At 36.3% G+C, this 18,893-nt stretch overlaps 1 protein-coding gene across 3 annotated transcripts in view; it reads right to left on the bottom strand.

Moving 5' to 3' along the window:
* Positions 1 to 18,893, bottom strand: part of TOP2B (DNA topoisomerase II beta) — a 76,946-nt gene that overhangs the window by 20,078 nt on the left and 37,975 nt on the right. For all 3 annotated transcript variants that reach the window (XM_067291496.1, XM_067291494.1, XM_067291495.1), the window contains exons 9-18: positions 12,604 to 12,705; positions 12,356 to 12,493; positions 10,560 to 10,698; positions 5,441 to 5,598; positions 4,602 to 4,727; positions 3,926 to 4,036; positions 3,737 to 3,842; positions 3,430 to 3,539; positions 456 to 548; positions 248 to 362 (exon numbers count right to left, since the gene is read on the bottom strand). In XM_067291496.1, coding sequence (XP_067147597.1) covers positions 248 to 362; positions 456 to 548; positions 3,430 to 3,539; positions 3,737 to 3,842; positions 3,926 to 4,036; positions 4,602 to 4,727; positions 5,441 to 5,598; positions 10,560 to 10,698; positions 12,356 to 12,493; positions 12,604 to 12,705 — 1,198 coding nt within the window. The remainder of the gene's footprint in view (positions 1 to 247; positions 363 to 455; positions 549 to 3,429; positions 3,540 to 3,736; positions 3,843 to 3,925; positions 4,037 to 4,601; positions 4,728 to 5,440; positions 5,599 to 10,559; positions 10,699 to 12,355; positions 12,494 to 12,603; positions 12,706 to 18,893) is intronic.

Here is an 18,893-nt window from a genome sequence, read left to right as displayed (position 1 = left end):
GACTAGAAGCAAAGCACTTGCATGGTCCAGAGAAGAGGTATGGTCAAGTAAAAAGGCTTCCAGGAAACAGCTTAAACTTCTTCACAGAAGAAACATGTCAATTCCTTAGCATATGAATGATAACAAGCAAAAATATACAGGATCTTATCTTCTCTATCTGAATACACTGACTTTGAATACAACTCACAGCTTTAAAAAACAATAAAAAAGAAATGTTCTTACAAAGCATAATGAATTATCAGCTTACCGTCAACAAGGGAGGGAATAGACCTCTCGTTGTCTGAATTTGAGAAAAGGATCAACTCCTTGTTAATGAAGTCATTGTAAGTCAAATGCTTTGTTGCTGTACCATATAAAAATTGCTGAAAAAAATACATGTTTTATTCATTCAATATAAAAATTACATTATTTTTAAAACCCATTCACCAGATCTATTACTATTATTTACAACTCACCTCAGGAAGGCCATGTAGCCGACGCTGTCGCCTGTCCTCCATGAAGTTTGTGAGCCATTCTTTTCGGTCATCAATTTTCTTCTTACTGAAGGCCTGAAAAGATTCCAGGTATACTAAATTATTAGCATGTACATGTTTGTTTAAATATATTGTACTTCAGTAACAATTTTAAATCTACTGCACTATCTGATCAAATATTCAATAATATTTATTTGGACAAGATAATCCATATAACCAATATTTATGGCTAAACAGCAATATGAACACATGACCTTTTGGACATGGTGCACAAGTTTTTCAGGTTGACAGATTTCTCACTGATCAGCATTTAATTTTATATTACTTCCTAAAATCTGCACGTAATTAGGCAAATTTGTAAGCCTTATTCCTTTCTTCACACCAGAGTTGCTCTTTGATATAAAATTTTAAAACTGTTGGGATCTTTCCCCAAATAATTTTAAGATTGAACTTAAACCAGATGCCATCAGGAAAATTAACTGACAGTATTAGAAAAGATAATCCACTCCTCTTGTCCTCTCCATGCCCCGCTTGTTCCGTCAGCCACAGAATACAAATAATACATAGTTCCTGAGTATTTTCTCAGAAAATTGACAATGTGACAAAATGGATACTTTATAAAAAGGCAAAACCAGAATTTATGCCAGCTGACTGAGGGCCTTAGTCTTTGCGATGACAAGGTTTCACTTTAAAGCAACCATTTATCACTACAAAAAGACAAGGGGATGATCTGGAACACTTTGTCCTGTTGTAAGGACAAACTGAGTTTCTTCTCCAGGAGACTAAGTGAAGGAAAAATAAAAGAATCTGAATGCATGCTTTAAGCAAAATTTCAACTAGCTTGGGAAAATTTTGTAAGTTGCTGAAGCACTACCTTTTCCTCTGGCAATACCATATACAGACTCCACCATCATGCCCTACCGTTCAATCACTCTCCTGCATGAGAAGACAGTCTCCAGTACCACCTTTTTTAAAGGACTCTGACTGGAGCACTCCAAAAGAGCTCAAAGGGGAGTTTCACTTCCTTGGCGATCAAAATATTTCATGATAAATAGTAAACCTTAGCAAAATTTATTCTCTGAGAAAGGGAGTAAGCAGTATCACTGTTTTACATCAAATTGACTTCCTTTGTGAACAAACCTTGACAATTTACAATGTCAGGCTCTCTGAAGGCTTAGGAATAGGCTTTTGTAAAAGATGTCCAGTTTCATACCTTTTTCTTTTCTTCTAAGCCTTTGAATAGAACAGTAAGTTTTTTTTCTTTCTCCACTGCTATTCTAAGAATTCATTTACTGGCAAGAGAGTTCTTGAAAATGCTGAAAAATTTACTACGTGAAATAATTTTTGTTTTCTCAGATTATAGCTATCAGGAGGGCTAGTGGTGTCTACAATCTTACACCATCTATAAGTAGCCCACAGGTGAATTTGGGGCTGGGATTACAGTTGTCAGGGGAGATGGGAGTGTAGCTGAAGCTTCTCTTCTCTATTTAACAGCTCCAGTCAATATCTCTACTTTGTATAACACAGACAACTAGTTTCATCTGGAACTGATGGGATATCATTTTGAGACAGCAGTGAAAATCAGCCCTAACAGGCCACATGGCCTTACATATCATTTAAGCTAATAAAGACTAGCCTGTATATAAACTATTCACTGCTTACAGGCCAACTTTATACAGTCCTGGAATATTCTGCACAGTTCTCATCTAGTCTCTGAAGAGCAGGCTGAAGGTGAAGAACAGTAGAATGGAAAGCAGAAAAAGATTAGAACCTCCGGAATGTCTCAGCACTAGGTATAGTTCACATGATGCAATCAGTGGAAAACAAAAGCAGGGTCATAAAAACAATGGCACTGAAAAAGAATTCTCAGGAATAGAATTTGCCTGTAGGACTGAGTTTGGCATCAATACTGACACCAATCTGCTTGATTTTTATTGCAACTGAACCCTGCTATTCTCCCTCAAACAAAATTATCTTGTATCTAGAATCTTTACAGAACTTCCAAAATTGTCCTTGAAAGGTAAGTGTGCTGTATATGGAAGTGTCTCTGCAGAAATAGTGTGCAGAATTTTAATCATGGAGTTCAGTCTCTTCAACAATTGGTTTAAACGATATGCAAACATACAGGAAGATTCCCTTCCTATTTAGATGGGTACACTTCTCTGGGATGGGAAACCATTCATGGATTATATTTAAGTGCATCTTGGGCAGAAATAAAATGAGTGGTAACAAATCACTTCCAAGGCATCTGTTTTTTCCTTCAACAGAACAGATACCTATTATGCCTTTACATTAGTGAAAATGTACCATTTTACAGGATCCACTGTAAATTATAAGGAAAAAGTTGTTTTTCTGCATATGGGTACCTTATTTTTCTCTCTCCCACCCCTTTTCTCTCCAGTATATACAAAACAGTAAATTGAAGTATGTAAAAGGTGATATATTTCTTGAGAAAACAGCTTCATTCCAGACACTCCATCTTTTGTCCTTCCTCAAGCTCTCTGTGAAACACAGGTAATTTTATGGACACAGATATTTAAAAGAGTCCAACCTCAAATGTGTAAGACACATGGTGCATACACATGTGATACCACACTGATCTTACCTGCTCAGAGCCAAAATTCAGATCCCTAAGTAGATGGGGACCTCTCTATTGCCTTACACAGAATACTCCTTTTCTCTGTTCTCTCTCTCTTCAAGCAAGTTTGAATGTAGTGTTTCTTGATATCCATATGACATAAAATTATCAAAGCTATTAAGCAAAAGATAGAGCTACTTTTGTAATGTGGGTAAAGCTCTTACTCCGAAATTTGAAATGTTTTCCAAAACCCTTTTTCTCTTCCAATAGTGTTTTTTTCTGTTATTCAAAAACATGTTAGGACTTCCTGATGTGCCATTTTCAGTGAACAATGGAAACTAAAATGTATCATAGAAGAAAACTTTTATAAGTTCTTACCAGTGTAATGGCAGCATCATCTTCAGGACCAGCATACCGAAATAAGATCCGATGTCTTTCCATGTCAGCAAAATATTCTTTTGCTTCTTTAGCAGTGCTGGTTCCCAAACCTGTATAATAAAAAGAAACAGACCATATTCATAACTTAAGTTTTATCATTTTACCCCTTGTATTTTACTGGGAATAATTTCAAAATCACTACAGAGGTACTATTATGAAAACAGCTACAATTAAAACTGCAAAGCACGCATTTATTATATGTTTTTGGATCCATGAGGTTAACTTATTTATTTATTTTTAAACAAACCTTTGTAATATTTTATCTTCCATGCTTTATGATTCTCCATATGTTTCTTCCACTCGTCAAATTCAGGAATACTATAGAATGAAAGTTCTTGCTTGTTTTTGCTTGCCTTAAAAACAACAAAAAATGTCTAATCAACTTTTCTGTTGCACTATAAATAATAAAATAAAATCTTATTAACAAAACCCATACCTTTACAATAGGAGTGATGAATTCCTCAAGAAAACCATGTTTCAACAGTGATGGCCAATTGTGATGAATAAAATTGATCAACAAGCCTTTTATGTGAGATCCATCCTGATCCTAAATAATAACATGAAACTATCAGGCAATCTCATAAAATGTCAGATCCCACAAAACCACTAAAAAATCCCCGCAACACTAAAAGGAGAGTGATAGTATGTATGAAAAAGTCAAATTGCCATGACGAACAGAACTCACTGGCCTGGATACACCAAAGTAATGTCTGCTGATAGAAAACATTGAAGGGAACAAGCAGTCTTAATTTGGATTCTGAACTGGACCTGGGAATAAAATAGCCACCTGTGAATGGCTATCCCTGAGCTAATAAGCTCTGTAATGTCAAGCACAGTTGCAGCTCATAAGTTGCTCTACCTGCAGCATATTTTATCTGAAAGCTAAACAGTTCTCCCAGACAACACAGAGCTGAATCTCTGCGTAAGGAAGCCAAGCCTGGCCCACAGCTCTCGTTGGTCTTAAGATCCTTGATAGTTCAGCCTCTCTGGGAGAAAATAACAAACAAAGCTTCAGAGATGACCGGTGTAGGATTCCTAGACCCAACTTCAGTTTTATTTTTCTAAAATCAGAACAATATTTACACACTTCAGGATTCAAATTTCAGACTAACCTGATCGGTCATGATCATAATTTTTCCATATCTCAAGCTTTTTAGAGATTCTGGATCCTCATAGCTTTTCTTGTATTGTAGTCCAACTATTTTGATAATGTTGTTGATTTCTGCATTTTCCATAATCTGTATAAAAAAAGTTATTTTTGCAGTCAGTGTAAAAGCAGAAATTCAGAAACATCCCATTCTTTTTCAGGTGGGCTTCATAGCTCCCTTTTCAATACACCCCTTGCCTGAACTTCATAACCTCTTCCTCTCCAAACCCCTTCCAGTCCTCACACTTATAAATACTACTGTACACATAAATTCTCAAGTCTACACCTGCCTATCTCCTCCACAGCCACAGTACTTAGGGTCCATACGGCAGGGAGAAAGGTGCATGTAACGTAAGTCATCTCACAAAGCTGCCTTCTCTTTCCATTTACTGTGGGGATGTGCCACACCAACTCTTACCAAAAAAATGAAGCGTGGAGGGCAGCAGAAGTAATATGGTGGATAACATTGCTGCTCCCTCATGTTGAGAGGCAATGAAATTACATGGCAATTATGAGAATATCAAATCTTTTTTTTTTTTAAGTAGTCATATAAAGTGTTAATATAAGGTATAGAATATAAGGAATAAGATCTCCTTGTATTTGTGGAAAAAAGAACTTAATCATCCCAATACTGTACTACTTGGCTTAATATTGCTAGCTCACGATTTTAGCACAGGCTTTATAATACAGGCCCCCAAATTATCCTGAAAAAATAAAAATGAAATTATGAAGATGTAGCCTAGAAATTAAAAATAAACAGCACACATCCATCCGTCAGGTAAAGGAACTGACAAGACTGCTTACCTGCTTGTGAGAAGCTTCCCGAACATTGAGAATTTTACCCCTGAGTGGGAATACCCCATATCTGTCTCGACCAATAACACCTAAGCCAGAGACAGCTAAAGATTTGGCAGAGTCTCCCTCTGTTAATATTAGTGTGCAGTCCAAGGAATGTTTGCCACCTGCAGTCCAGGAAGAAGTAGAGGCAAAGAGAAAAAACAGAAAAGCTTTTAAACTCAAATAACAGAAATATGTTTGAATCAGTTATGAATACTTTTCCTAAACTAAATGACACATAATTTAAATAGGCTAAATTTCCATTTTTAGGGATGGCCCTCCATACCACTAAAACACCGCAACAGGTGTGAGGATCCTTGCCCTTAGCAACACACTATGGATCAGTATGGGACAAGGAACAAAAGGACAGATTGGGATGCAGTGGTGTGTGGCCTCCATGCATCTGCACCAAAAAAAAAAGAGATGGAAAAATTGCTACTGTATCTTTACCATTTCACAGTCTATCTGCAAATTACTCACAAACACACATTATGAATATCTGAGTTATATATAGGAGCTATTTCCTCTTCTGCATTTCCCCTTTCCTCTATTTGCAGAAGTAATTTCATCAAATTACATTTGTTTGGCTTTTTTCTTTTTAATCATGCATAGGCTGAAACAAGGCAACCACAAGAAAAAATTTAAAAGAAAAGCTTCAAAGGATCAGAACATTTGCACTTGTTATACATTCTCAGAAATTTATTGAACAGAAGAAACAAATCTTTACTAATAGTATAAATTTGATTCTACAAGACACATTGTATTCCACTGTCAGTGTCTGTGTCTAGGGTGCTCAAAACTGGTATGACGCACATTCTGTTTATTGCATCTGCAATAGTTGAATAGATGTTTTAACTGATAACTACATTCAAGAAAGGAGTCCACCCCTTTCCGTGAGTGCAAATGTTCATTAAGTACGTTAGCTATTTTATCATGAAACTTAGAAGGACAAATGGTAGAAAAGACTGCAATAAAACTTCTTGCAACCTGGTTGAGTCTTATCTACTGTTAACAGGAATGTTTTGAAATCTAGGTGGCAACAACTTACATTTGACATCTTTGGTCATCTGAATCAGACATATAGCTTAATTTAATCTAAACTAGGCAGGTATTTACATGTGTTAAAGGTTATAATTACCACACTGTCAGCAAGGTGGAATCCAAATACCAAGAAAAACAATATTCTGCAGTTTTAGAACATATAACAGCCAATTTTTTTCCTAAATGGATTACGGAAAATGTATTGAAATATCACCCAGGTGCACCTCCTTAACCTGGAAAGGAAGTGACCATTACTGATTAAATTCATGGAAATACTGTGTGCCTCTCTGGTACTTTCTGGACTCATTGACAACCCTACAATACAACAGAACTCAAAGAGAAAAGAATGTGAATCAGCAGGTTCAAAGAATGTTCGTAGGCTTCACCAGATTTGGTAATTCAGCTGCTCCCTTACAATCCTACATTCCCATTCCCAGTTCTTTAATTTTCCATCCATTTCTATCTCTTCTCCTCCAGCAGGCCACAAAACTATGTATACATCATTAAGATCTCAAGAAAGCAAGAATGACCAAGTTTAGGACTCAGCATCTCATTCCTTTCAATGAGGGGAGGAAATCTGCAGCAAACACATCACTCTACAGGTATATCTCTTTCATATTCATAAGAAGTATTAATCATTATTGACCCCAAAATTCAGTAGTATCTGGTGCCCAAAAAACTGGTGGATGCTGGGTCTCAGCATCATTCCTGGGATCCTTACAAATAGTTCCTTGTCCTGAAACACTAACATATCAAATAAGACTACCGTATCTTGCTGCCAGATTACAGATAACCTCTGCATGACATATACAAATGCCCGGAAGCAATTTCCCTGAAACTTCATATATCTGTTAACCCTTTTCTCCAGCTTATGAGGAAGTCTAAAAATATTATTTTGAAAAGACTGTAACTGTGTAACTCTTCATGATGTGCTTAGTCATGTGCACATTCAACAGCAGATATTTACACAGCAAAGACTTGAATCTTTTGTCCCCCAGAAGCAGAAGTGATCATCACCCCTGACATAAGGAAAGAACATACACAGCCCTCACTTGACCTGAACCTCAGAATCTCCAAACCTTCCTGTTAAGATCCCAGGACAGAAAGAGAGATTGATAGACTTAAGATGTTTTGTCTGTGTACTCATTAAAGAATTTCCAAATACCAGTACTTCCTTTTTTCTTTAACCAACCATCTGTAAAAATACACATTATGCTTTATCCCAATATTTTCTTTCCCAGCCTCTGAACCTCAACATATTATTTGCTGAAATGTCCTGGAGATATTTGGAAAGGAACAGCTGGAGGACCACCCTGTAGAATGTTTAAAGGCTCTGCAATGGCAAAGTGGTTAACAAAGACGTGGATCAAACTTTTTTTACAGATCAGAAGTTTGGAAGTATTTCTCAGAGAGGCCAAAGTTGCATGAGTACTCAAGGACAGCCTTCAGTTTACATTCAGTGTTTTCACCATCGCATGCTAAAGTACGTCCTGACTGCCACACAAACTAATGGACTACTGTAACAGATGATGATATTGAGTCAACTGTCCTTCTAAAGGGTCTCATCATCAGGGTAGCTCCTGTTTGATATCCATAATGGATAATGAAGCCTCAGCCTGGACACATGGTTTAAAGAGAAAAAGAATAGGCAGGTTCAAGACAGGTTCTGACTCAGAACTCAGTGACCTCAAACTAAAGTATGGATTGCAAACCAAGGGCAATCTTGTGAGCAGTCAGCCAGTGCCTGAATCTTTCAGTCCCTCCAATATAAGACAGAGGCCACTAGAAGGTTGTCTTCATTAAAAGGTAGAGAAGTGCACACAAGGACTGAGCTAAAAGGAAGTTAAAGCTAACTTCTTGACTTGACTAACTTCTTGAGGCTCTCCATCCTCAGGAGAAATATAAGGTTTTCATAGTCAGGTGGAATCACCGACTGAAGTTCTTCGAGACAAGTTCTCAAGAGCAGACCAAATCCTGGAACGAACACTCTCTCAGCCACACTGAAGGAGTCAATCATCCATATCACCTTCTGCCTTACTTTTCTCAATGAAAGCAGTTTTTCATTGAGGTCAGGTACCCTGACTATAGGATCAGCTTAGTTCTTCTGAAAAAGAATCAAAACTTCCTGTTGATTTTCAAGACCAAACACGTGATTCATATGGTACCTTCAGTCTTTAAAAAGAAAGATACCAAAGAACTTTTTACTAAATATATTACTTGTAATTCTCCAATTAAAAACATCTCTGCCAGTATATATAACACTTCCAAAAGTTAGGCCAAGTGTGAATCTGATAACACACTATATACAGAAACTGAATGCTTCTCTGCCTCCCTGTCTGTCCACCCTGAATATGAACTGCCTTCAATGTGAGACATCTAGTACATTCCAGATCTTAAATAAACCAATACCTGTATAAGCCTCCTTAGGAGATGCACAGTTCCTGCTCCCCATGTAAGAACCACAAGACAGTAAAGGAACATCCAGGTAACAGGGACCCAAGTAATGCAGAAATGTTAGCATCAGTGTTGACTCCAAATCAATCTCCACATGCCTTCTTAGTTCAGGCAGTTTCAAGGTAAACGGCAGTTTGATCTTTTAGTAGCTCCCCTGTTAGAGGTTATTCCTTCCCTTCACCCCTCATTGAGGGAACCTGAATGAGAAGTGATTCTGAAGCCTGGCCTTCAAAGCAGAACTAAAATGTCTCCAAAGAAAGTATATCCGAAGTCATTCATTATGCTATCTATGAGCACTAGGCTTGATGTCCTTAAAAATGCAGCATTTCCCAAATATATCATCTTCTCCTAGGTAAGAAAAACCAGGAACATCCATCTGACTAAGGAAAACAGATCTCACAAGCAGAATACAAATCAGACAAGGCATAACTAACATCTTTTGCCACAAAATATAACATCTGAAGAAAAAATAACAAAATATCAAAGAAAACTCAAGAAAAAAAAAACTCTACCCCAAGCTCAGTGGATCAGAAAGGAAGGGAGAACAATTAAACGGAGAAGAATGGAAGTGAAAAATAGGCATAAGGAGCAAACTCTGACCCAGCTAGTCATCTGAGAGAAACAGACTGCATCCTACCTGGTCAGGTCATGAGTATTTCACACCGGATAAGTCATATCTGATTTGAATCCTGTGAAACTTGGAGTTCAAGCAAGCAAGCAAACAAACAACACCACCCCCCCCAACACATTTTTCTCTCCAGATTCTTCTCTGCAATATAGGATTTCTTCTGATTTAAAATAATCTGACTCCAAGAATTCTAAAAATTGAAGAAAGCCTCTGAATATAATGAAACACTACAGGTGATTTTCTCCTTGAAATAAATATTTGTAAGGAATCACTCCTTCCTAAATCTCAGTCTATTGGAAACTACTTATTTCTGGAATGAAAACACTGCTGCCCCTCAAATAATTCAAGGGCAACTCCCATTCCAGTGCTATTGGCACAAAGATTGCTGGCTGATCCCAGTTGCTGGCTGTGGTAGGAAGCAAGCCAGTAGGGATTGCCAGTTCTCCCTGAACCTCCCAACAGGAACATAATGGCATTTAAAGTCTCATGAACCATTCCCTTAGGTCTGTACACTACGCAATCTACTTGTTATAGTTTGTGAACCTATAAAGACTCTGGTCTCTTTATATTAGAAATGTCAAGAAGACTAGTCACCTGTAAAATAGAATATTGATAGAACTATTTAGGAGGAAACAACAATTAGAAAACACGTGCTCTTTAAGTATAGAACTAAACTCCTGCTTTGTTCAGCTATATTATTTTGTTACCCTAAAGAGTATGGTATTCCTAATATCAAACTCTTCATCATGCTTTAATTCTAGTACCAGAATTTATTTAAAATATATGTACAGATGAGAAATGCAGTGAGGTTAAAATGAGGCAGTCTAAACAGCATAGTTCTAAATAGGTAACTATCACAATCACTATTCTGTTTAAAAAACTGATGCATAACATATTTAGAGCATCAAAAATGATTTAACAATCATCAAAACATTAAACACATTAAAATTTAAGTGCTCTTACCAGCATCATTAGCATCATCCAGTTTTGGAATGCCCTTGATTTTACTGTGTTTCACCGATGAACATTTTTTGTTCAGCTGAGTCTGTGCTTTAAATTTGACCCAGTTCAAAATACTCTCTATGATACCACAGTTAGAGGCCTAAAAGCAATAGATCAGAATTGTGGATGAGAAAAGTAAAGCTTCACACTGCAGATTCTTCTCTCTCAATTTTAAGTTATTGATCAAACAGTGGTTCTCAAAACCCTCTAAATTTTAGAAAGTTCAAAATACAAAAGATCAAACAATTAACACCCACATTACTGTCTAGCAACTTACACGCACAAAACCAAAACACAATACACACATAGCTTTTCTCCCCCTTGTATTTTTTGGAAAGTGCTCTTATTTCTCCCTTCCATCCATCTTTTTCTCCTACCTATTAAATTGGTGGAAAAGAAGGAGGGAAAGAGGACAAAGGCTTAATAAAAGGTTGTCTTATGCTGTGTGGTTGATGTGCCAGAGACATTTTAGGTACTAAGCATCTGTGTCCTGGACTCTAGCAGCAAAAAGAAACCTTATGATGGGATACTCATGCCCATTTTAAAGCTTCTTTGGAAATTACCAAAAATGGTTGACAGATGCCCAAAAGCAAATTAAAATAAGGCTCTATATCAACTATTACCACAACCACTGGAGAAACTGATAGCATTTTTAAGAAACACTTCTGCAGCAAAAATAGCGCATAGCGTATTTTCTACACATAAACTAGCTTTAGGTATGATTTCACACCAAAAGAAAATACATCTGGAGCAAAATAATGTTAACTTTGGTTTTTCATTATTTCCTCACGATACTACATTCAGTGGCTAGAGATTCCACTGCATATTAAATACCTCTGAAGATAAATGTTCAATTCTGGGAATATTAGAAACACTAAATCAAACTTAGTGACAGAAAGAGAATATATGTAACAAAATCTGGAGAACGAATCCAGGATTGTGTTATTTTTTCCCATAAGTTCTACAAGAATGCTGCTGGTAACACAAAATTAGAGGAATAAAAGCCTATACAGTGAATTAAGCTTTGATGCCAAGAGTATAAGCAGTAGCACCATTCTTTTACTACCAGAGTTCCATTTACATTACTGGCACTAACTAGGATTTAATGAGTTATGGCTAACAGAATTCTACTTTTCCTCCCTTTTATAAGAGTGTAGTATAGGAAAAGCCTCTACCATGTATTTGTAGTAATGCACTTATTTAAAGTAGCAATTCTTAGCCCACTGACAGCCAAAAAACCTTTTTGTTTTCTAAATTTGTTGTCTGAAAATAATAATCATTCTGAATACCAAATCCCCAATTTTGCATTGCCTTGATTATTGGAAAGAAAAGGTAAATGTGACATGTTCCCTCAAACAGCATCTGTTTCAGGGAAAGAGAATAAGACTGCCATCAAAGAATAAAGTAGATAAAATAATATTCTCTAGTCAGAAAAAATATTTTAACACAAAAATTGGTCAAGGTCTATGTTTAGACTGTAAGAGCCAAATCCATTTCACTAGCTTCTGCAGTAAACGAGCTATTCAGGTGAAACTTGCTTCTAAATCCAGGGCAATAGACAAAACACAGTCACCGCCTCCATCATTAAGGCCAGAGAATTAATGGAAGTTCCTCCACACTATTTTTATAGTATGCTGACGTCACTAAGGTACCATAAATGCATCATTTAATCTTCTGCTACATGTCATAACATACATATACTTGATCTAGTATGTCAATTCCTGCTTCTCAGAAAAAAATGATTATGCTTTACTTACCGCTTTAAAAAATTTCTCAGATAGCTGGCACTTGGACCCAAAACTTTTAGGCTGTAATGTCATGTTTTCCTTTGTTTGGGAATCAAAAGATGGGTTTTCAATCAAGCAGTTAACAAAAACCCATATATGATTCTTCACCTGTTGAAAACATAGAAACCAATTTACTTAACAGTAAATTAAAAAAAAGGGAAAGAAAATTACCATCTCCATCTTTCTCAGTGTTTTTGTATTTATCAACAGTTACTTGCCTGAAATGGTTTCACTGAAACTCCAGCTTTATTCTTCTTTTTCACCACTTCTATCAGTTTGCCCACAACTTGATCCACCACGTAGTCAACGTGCCTACCACCCTTAATGAGGGAAGAGAGAGAAAAAAAAAAGAACAAAGACATTGAAATTCCTAATACCTTTTAACTGTATTACTAAAACTCCTGTAGTCACACTTAAGTTTAGCAATCCATAGACATAAAGTTGTAACATTACAGAAGAAAAATTTGTTTTCAAGTTTCTCTTTTATGTAACTCAGTCTTCATACAGTTGAGGATGATAGATTGATGGGGAACAGAACAAGCAGGAGACTTTTCATTCACTGTGTAGTGATGGACCACAAATGTAAGCTTACAGCTTGTAACAGGATGCATACCCTTAACAATGTGCATGGCAGATCTCATAATGACTCTGAAGCACTAGCATGGTACTTGCAACTCCACATGGCTGCCAACAGGTATCTTTCTAACAGGCACATAAAAAAAAAGGAGGGGACTGTAAACATCACACATTCCTTCATAAAATTAAACTCTCCCTTTCTATAACAACTTGGTTCACAAAAAAATCTTTAAGAACCCACCCACGGATCTACAGCATCCATCCCTATTCCTTCCCAAAAGTCACCTCAACTCTTCTTAGCTGTATTTATAGAACTCTTCTGGATGAACACTATTGGTGTTCTTCGCTAGCCTGGGGCTTATGTGAGTGCAAAGGGAGAGCAACCTGCAAATAACCAACTACTATATCCAGAAGCTTCTAAAAAAGCGGAGCAAGAAAACCTTGAGAAGATGAGCAGCTCTCCTTACAACTCATCAGAAGCAAAACCTGCCTCCTATTCATACCTGATGTCACAGCAAGAGATACATACAGAGCATGCATGCACTTAACCATAATCCAGCACACCAGCTTCTTACGGGGCGACAGGGCAACAATGGGTAGCTACACCACCGTGTGGCCACCTGCCTTGTAGCAATCGAGGGCAGTCAGCTGGAATCCTTTGCAGCTACTGCCCAAATACAGAAGAAAGAAAATGATTTATAATCAATTTTTTATGCTATTGCTGTGCAAAAATGTGAAAGACCACATCGGATTTTTTTCTCCATTTCATGTTTCACAGCTGAAAGTAAAACATCTGCAGTGCCCATCACAATTCTTCCTTTTACCCTCGAAAGAGAGGGACTTTTAGCAGTGGTTATCCTTGCTGAAGGCCGTTCCAACTAGCTATTTCAAGTTAAGTTTTTATTGCAAAAATACTTTTGGATGAGGCAATATATTCACCACCCAAATATGATCCCTAGCACAACAGACCTTGAGTAGGAAATATTCCCTTCTGTACTTGAACTTCAGAAGTAGTAGGTCAGAACAGTTACCTTTCTGAAGCCAGCTATAACTAATGTTTTGCAATAGGGCAGGATGATCAAAATATTTTCAATGTTTAAACAGTGTTAATGCCATTGATAAAGTTCAGTATGAATAGGGAGGCACTAGGCATTTGAACAGGTACAACTATGTCACAATACCACTGCCCCCAAAATTCAGGCATCTACAGAAGGTGCTCCAAAGCTTCTACCACCTTCTCTATCTACAATTCTCTTTGGACTTAGACTTTAAACCAGCTATTAAAAACCCCATAACATATTGCTAGAAGACAAATAATTTTGAGATGAAATTGCTTGGAAAAATAAAGACATTTCACACATGCTCTTTGGAAAAAAAAAGATCTATTACATCCTCTGACTACTGATTTATATGTGGAAAGAAAATCTAACAATTATAGGATATGTTCTAAAACTCAGAAGTAGTTTGAATCAGAACCACTAATAAAGACAAGAACAGCATAAATTTATATCAGCCAAAGAAACTGTCAGAAAAACTGTCCATTACTTAAGCTAACAAAGCTAATCTATATTTCATAGGACCTAGAAATCATTCCCATAATACAATTATTGAATAATATCAACTAACATTAATAAGTAACACATAGAAAATCCTACAGAAGTGTGGCAAAGTCATTTTAGAAAGATCCATGTCACAGGCTGAGAAGTAATTGCTTTCTGTGAAATGGAATTAGAGCCCATTGATATAATCATGATTAATAATCATAACTAAAAACATTACAGATTAGGAAGAACAACTAGTATTTGCAGGTATGCATCCTGCAGGTCTTTAATTCTATGGAACAATGACTAGGTTATCTGCTTAAACCAATGGTGATAAATCCGTTTAAATATTTACAAGTCCATGGTGACACTATTCCCCTTACAGGATAAATAACAAGCTTTCTTAGGAAAGATGGCATTTTGATGTCAAAAATATAAATGGTCTTAAAGCTCTGGATATCTGAAAACTGAAACAAAAAGAGGGAAAGAATATATGGGAAGGAGCCATCTGCAGCAATTGATTTTTCTTAGGATATGGCTCTCTGATGACGATGAAAGGGGGAGGTCCCACTCTCACCTGAATAACTTTGTGCTAGCTGTCAGATTTTACTATAAACCAATTCAGCTCATTAATGTAACAAAAACCTAAACCAGACAGTGCATGCGGACAAAGAGAACAGAGAAGAAAGAAAAACAGGATCCTTCCCTTTTGATGCTCAGCTGCTGATAGAACTACAGCCTTAGTTGTTAAAAAAGATAATAAGAGGAAAACAATATTACAAAAAAACACCTAACATAGATGAGTTTAGTATGTATTTTGCTGTCTTGCCAGATGAACTTCTCTTCTGGCAAGTACAATATATTGGGAGGCAGGGGTTCCCCATTATTTGTATGAGAAGATGAATATTTGAAGTGGGCATCTGGAGAGAAAAAAAAATCTGACCAGTACTTGCTTTCCTCACCCAATCACAGAAAAATTGTGTCTCCTTTATACAGAGATCAGAGCTCTCAGACAAGTTTTACAGCCTCTACAAAAAGAAATCTGTTGCCATGACAAGATACATTCTGCTGAAATACTCAGAATAAGGATTCTTTCCAAGCACACTTCAGAGTTGGCATACATGGTGATTTAACTGAACCAAACAGACTGCCCACCACCAGTAGAGAAGACATTGAGATACCGAATGAGTTGAAAACTCAGAGGGGCAGAATAATCTTATGCAAGTGTCCAGAAAGACATTAACAGGAGACACAAAGCTGATGAACAGAAACAGCCACAAACAGATTGCATGCAAGTGCTTCAAAGCGCTAAGCATTTAACTAGAATCTCAAGAGAGAGACCAAGTTTCATCATGAGGCAAGTTTCTCTCAGTGAAGTTTGACTTTGAGGGCAAAACTTCAAATCTCTTTAAGCATACAAAAACTAGTGTGTTCATACGATTTCCTTTGAATGAAAACTGTTCAGCTTAAAAGAAACCTTGAAAAGCCCTGGAAAGGCAGAAAAGTCTTCCACTGAAATAAGGTGCAGAATGGGTAATGGAGAAGTATGACTGTATTCTTGCCCAGGTTAGCTTTCTTTGTCTTTTCTTTGTTTTCTGCAGCAGTATCAAGCCCTCCCTTTTTTAACCTTCCCATGTTAAAATACAGAATACGGGGTACAAAATAACACCTGTTTTTGCTGATTCATCAAGAATCACAAATGAAAACTCATGGAACAATTTTAATTTTCACACAGTGAAGTAAGGGGGACTGGTATCCCTGACTTTTTCTTCAAACTTCTACAACAAAAGGAAGACATACTGCTGTCAGATAAGTAAATAAGACAGGTAAATATCAACATTTGTAAGTAGTTTAGAAAATCTTCTCTGGGGTATTGCAGAAGCCAATTTAAATAAATACACAGTGGAAGACACCTTGAAAGACAGGTGACAGAAGACAAACTTCTTTGCACTAGCTGTTTGAAGTTTGCTTACTGATTAAGTGGGCAGAAGAAGTTTCAGTTTTCACTGGTAAATCTGAAAGTGTAAAAGTAGTCATCTTTAAAGTTAGGCTTTTAATTCAGCTCTGCTTTAGCAGGCAAAACACTTGGGTGAAAAAATATTCAACAATTAGAAAATGGGAATGCAGAAGTGATGATAATTGAGATCATTTTAAAGTCTGAAGGAGTATAACCCTTTGGCAACTAGAGTGACTTTCTCCAGCTGCACTGGTGGTTGACAACATGATGAGGTTTTCTATGCCTCCTTGTATATAAACAAAACTATTTCTTTCTGTACAAAAGGAGGAGACCCCAGTCACATTAGTACTACATAAGCATATTCAACAAACAGTCACTATTTTCTAACTAGCTTGCTTTATTTTTCAGCTGTTGGCTTATGAAAGGAATCTTAAAGCCACAATCACAATGAGTTTTGAAAACGATGATTTTGGAACAAAGTTATATTTTCCACTCCGCAAAAGAGACTATCAAAAAAAGCTAAAAGAGCTTAGACAAAGCTTCTCCAAAATTCTGTCATTAATCAAACATACTGTAAGTACAAGCTTACACAGATGGAAACCTCTTTTCCTCTTGGAAGAAAATATTTAACAAAGGAGTTTTTAAAAACAGGTATGCAAGATCATGTCCATAAAAGAAATAAAGGAGAAGAGGGGAAACAAAAGCTACATTTAAATTTTTGATCCATTCTACCGTCTTATTTGAAATTCTTAGACAAAGAAGTATGAATAATGATAAAATAGTAAATTCTAGTAGCCATTATAGCAAGTTCATAATACTTTGACTAAAATCTATTATCTTACAACTAGCAATGCATTGATGCAGGTGTACCCTCTCTATACAATTAAAACATATCTAACTCAATGCGCATTATTTTACCCCAGAAGATCACCTTTATTTAATATCAATTACTGTCTACAGAAATACAGATTAAATAATGGCTTCTGTTCAGACTAATCAACGTTAAGACAGATAAAACGAAGGAAACACTTCCATGGAGACATTAATCATGAAGTAACATATAAAAAAGTCCTTCTTTAGAGCTGTTTTAAAAACAGATCCGAGGAAAAAGAGGATGGATATGAGGAAGTACAGGATAAGAAAAAAGAAATGGAAAACAAAAACTGAGAAAAGGAAGCAGCCAAGAAGATCGAGGGAAAGTATGAACAACAACTAGCAAGCAGAAAACAAAAGCCAGGAATTTTAATTTTAAGAGACAGTAAGCATCTGAAAAGACTGAAGGAGATGTAAAGGGGCTGAATTGACAGAAAATAGTAACTGTGTTCTCAGTTTCAGGTAGAAAGAAGAGTTGAAAAGAAAAAAGAGAGAGGAGTTAGAAGCACCATACATTTTACTAAGTAATTTTTTCATGACATTTCTTCTTAAAACAATCAAACAATTTTTATTCATACACAGACAACACTGCTTCAACATCAAGAGATTTCAAGTGCAGGTTGAATCCTGGCACTTTAAAAAAAAATAAATTTGTTTCAAAATTGTAGAAACAAACTACTACTGGCAAATATCAAATAAATGACTTGTATTTCAAAAACATTCCACATTTGAATGGCAATTTTTAATTACTTTTACTCATCACTTTACTAGAAACTTAAGCCTGCATCAAGATCTCTAATTTCAGTATAGTTTTTGCATTTACAACTGGATTAGAAAAGTCTAGTTTTAGCACTCCAAATATTTTGCTCAAACTAACAGCTGACATGTCAGAAAATCAGCTACTTACCCGTAATTCTTGTTCTTAGAAGGTATTAATTATAACAGTTCCTCATTCTTGTGTCCATTCTTAGTGTGTAGCATTGAGTGAGGGATGTTCAGAGCTCAAAGTTGGGAACCTTTCAACCATCTCACCAGTAGGTGGCACATTTACCCACTATCGAAGCATAAGAGCCTATAACTGCCCCAACTGTCAGTACATTTAATACAAGACAGAAAAAGAAAAATGTCCTCTAAACCTAAAAGGCTGTCCATAACTATTAGGATACCACCTTACGAAAAAGAGAACTACAGCTGCATAAACTTCTTGTCCCAAAAGGCAACCATTATGATTGAAACCCAGTTTTGCAAACTTCAGAATGCAAGGACATTACCATGAAATGGTAACAACTAAAGTCTTAAAAGAGAAGCTTAGACTGGCTCCTACGTACATTATATTAATATTGTCATCAACAGCCAACAAATAATTTTGAGGTATGCCACATTTAAATTCTAAGGACAGATAAACAGTTCATATGGCAAACTGAAATTCACAAGCCAATTATAAAGCTGAAGTTTTTACTGAATTAGCTATATAAATACAATCATTATATTTTCTCTCAAATTAGTTTTCTATTATATTTATTTTATTAGAATAAACCTGCAAATATCAAGTTCTGGAATT

The sequence above is a fragment of the Apteryx mantelli genome, chromosome 2 (assembly GCF_036417845.1).
Source record: "Apteryx mantelli isolate bAptMan1 chromosome 2, bAptMan1.hap1, whole genome shotgun sequence".
Classification (NCBI taxonomy): Eukaryota; Metazoa; Chordata; class Aves; order Apterygiformes; family Apterygidae; genus Apteryx; species Apteryx mantelli.
Note: the sequence above shows the minus strand (reverse complement) of the source record. Positions and strands in the feature narration are given on the sequence as shown.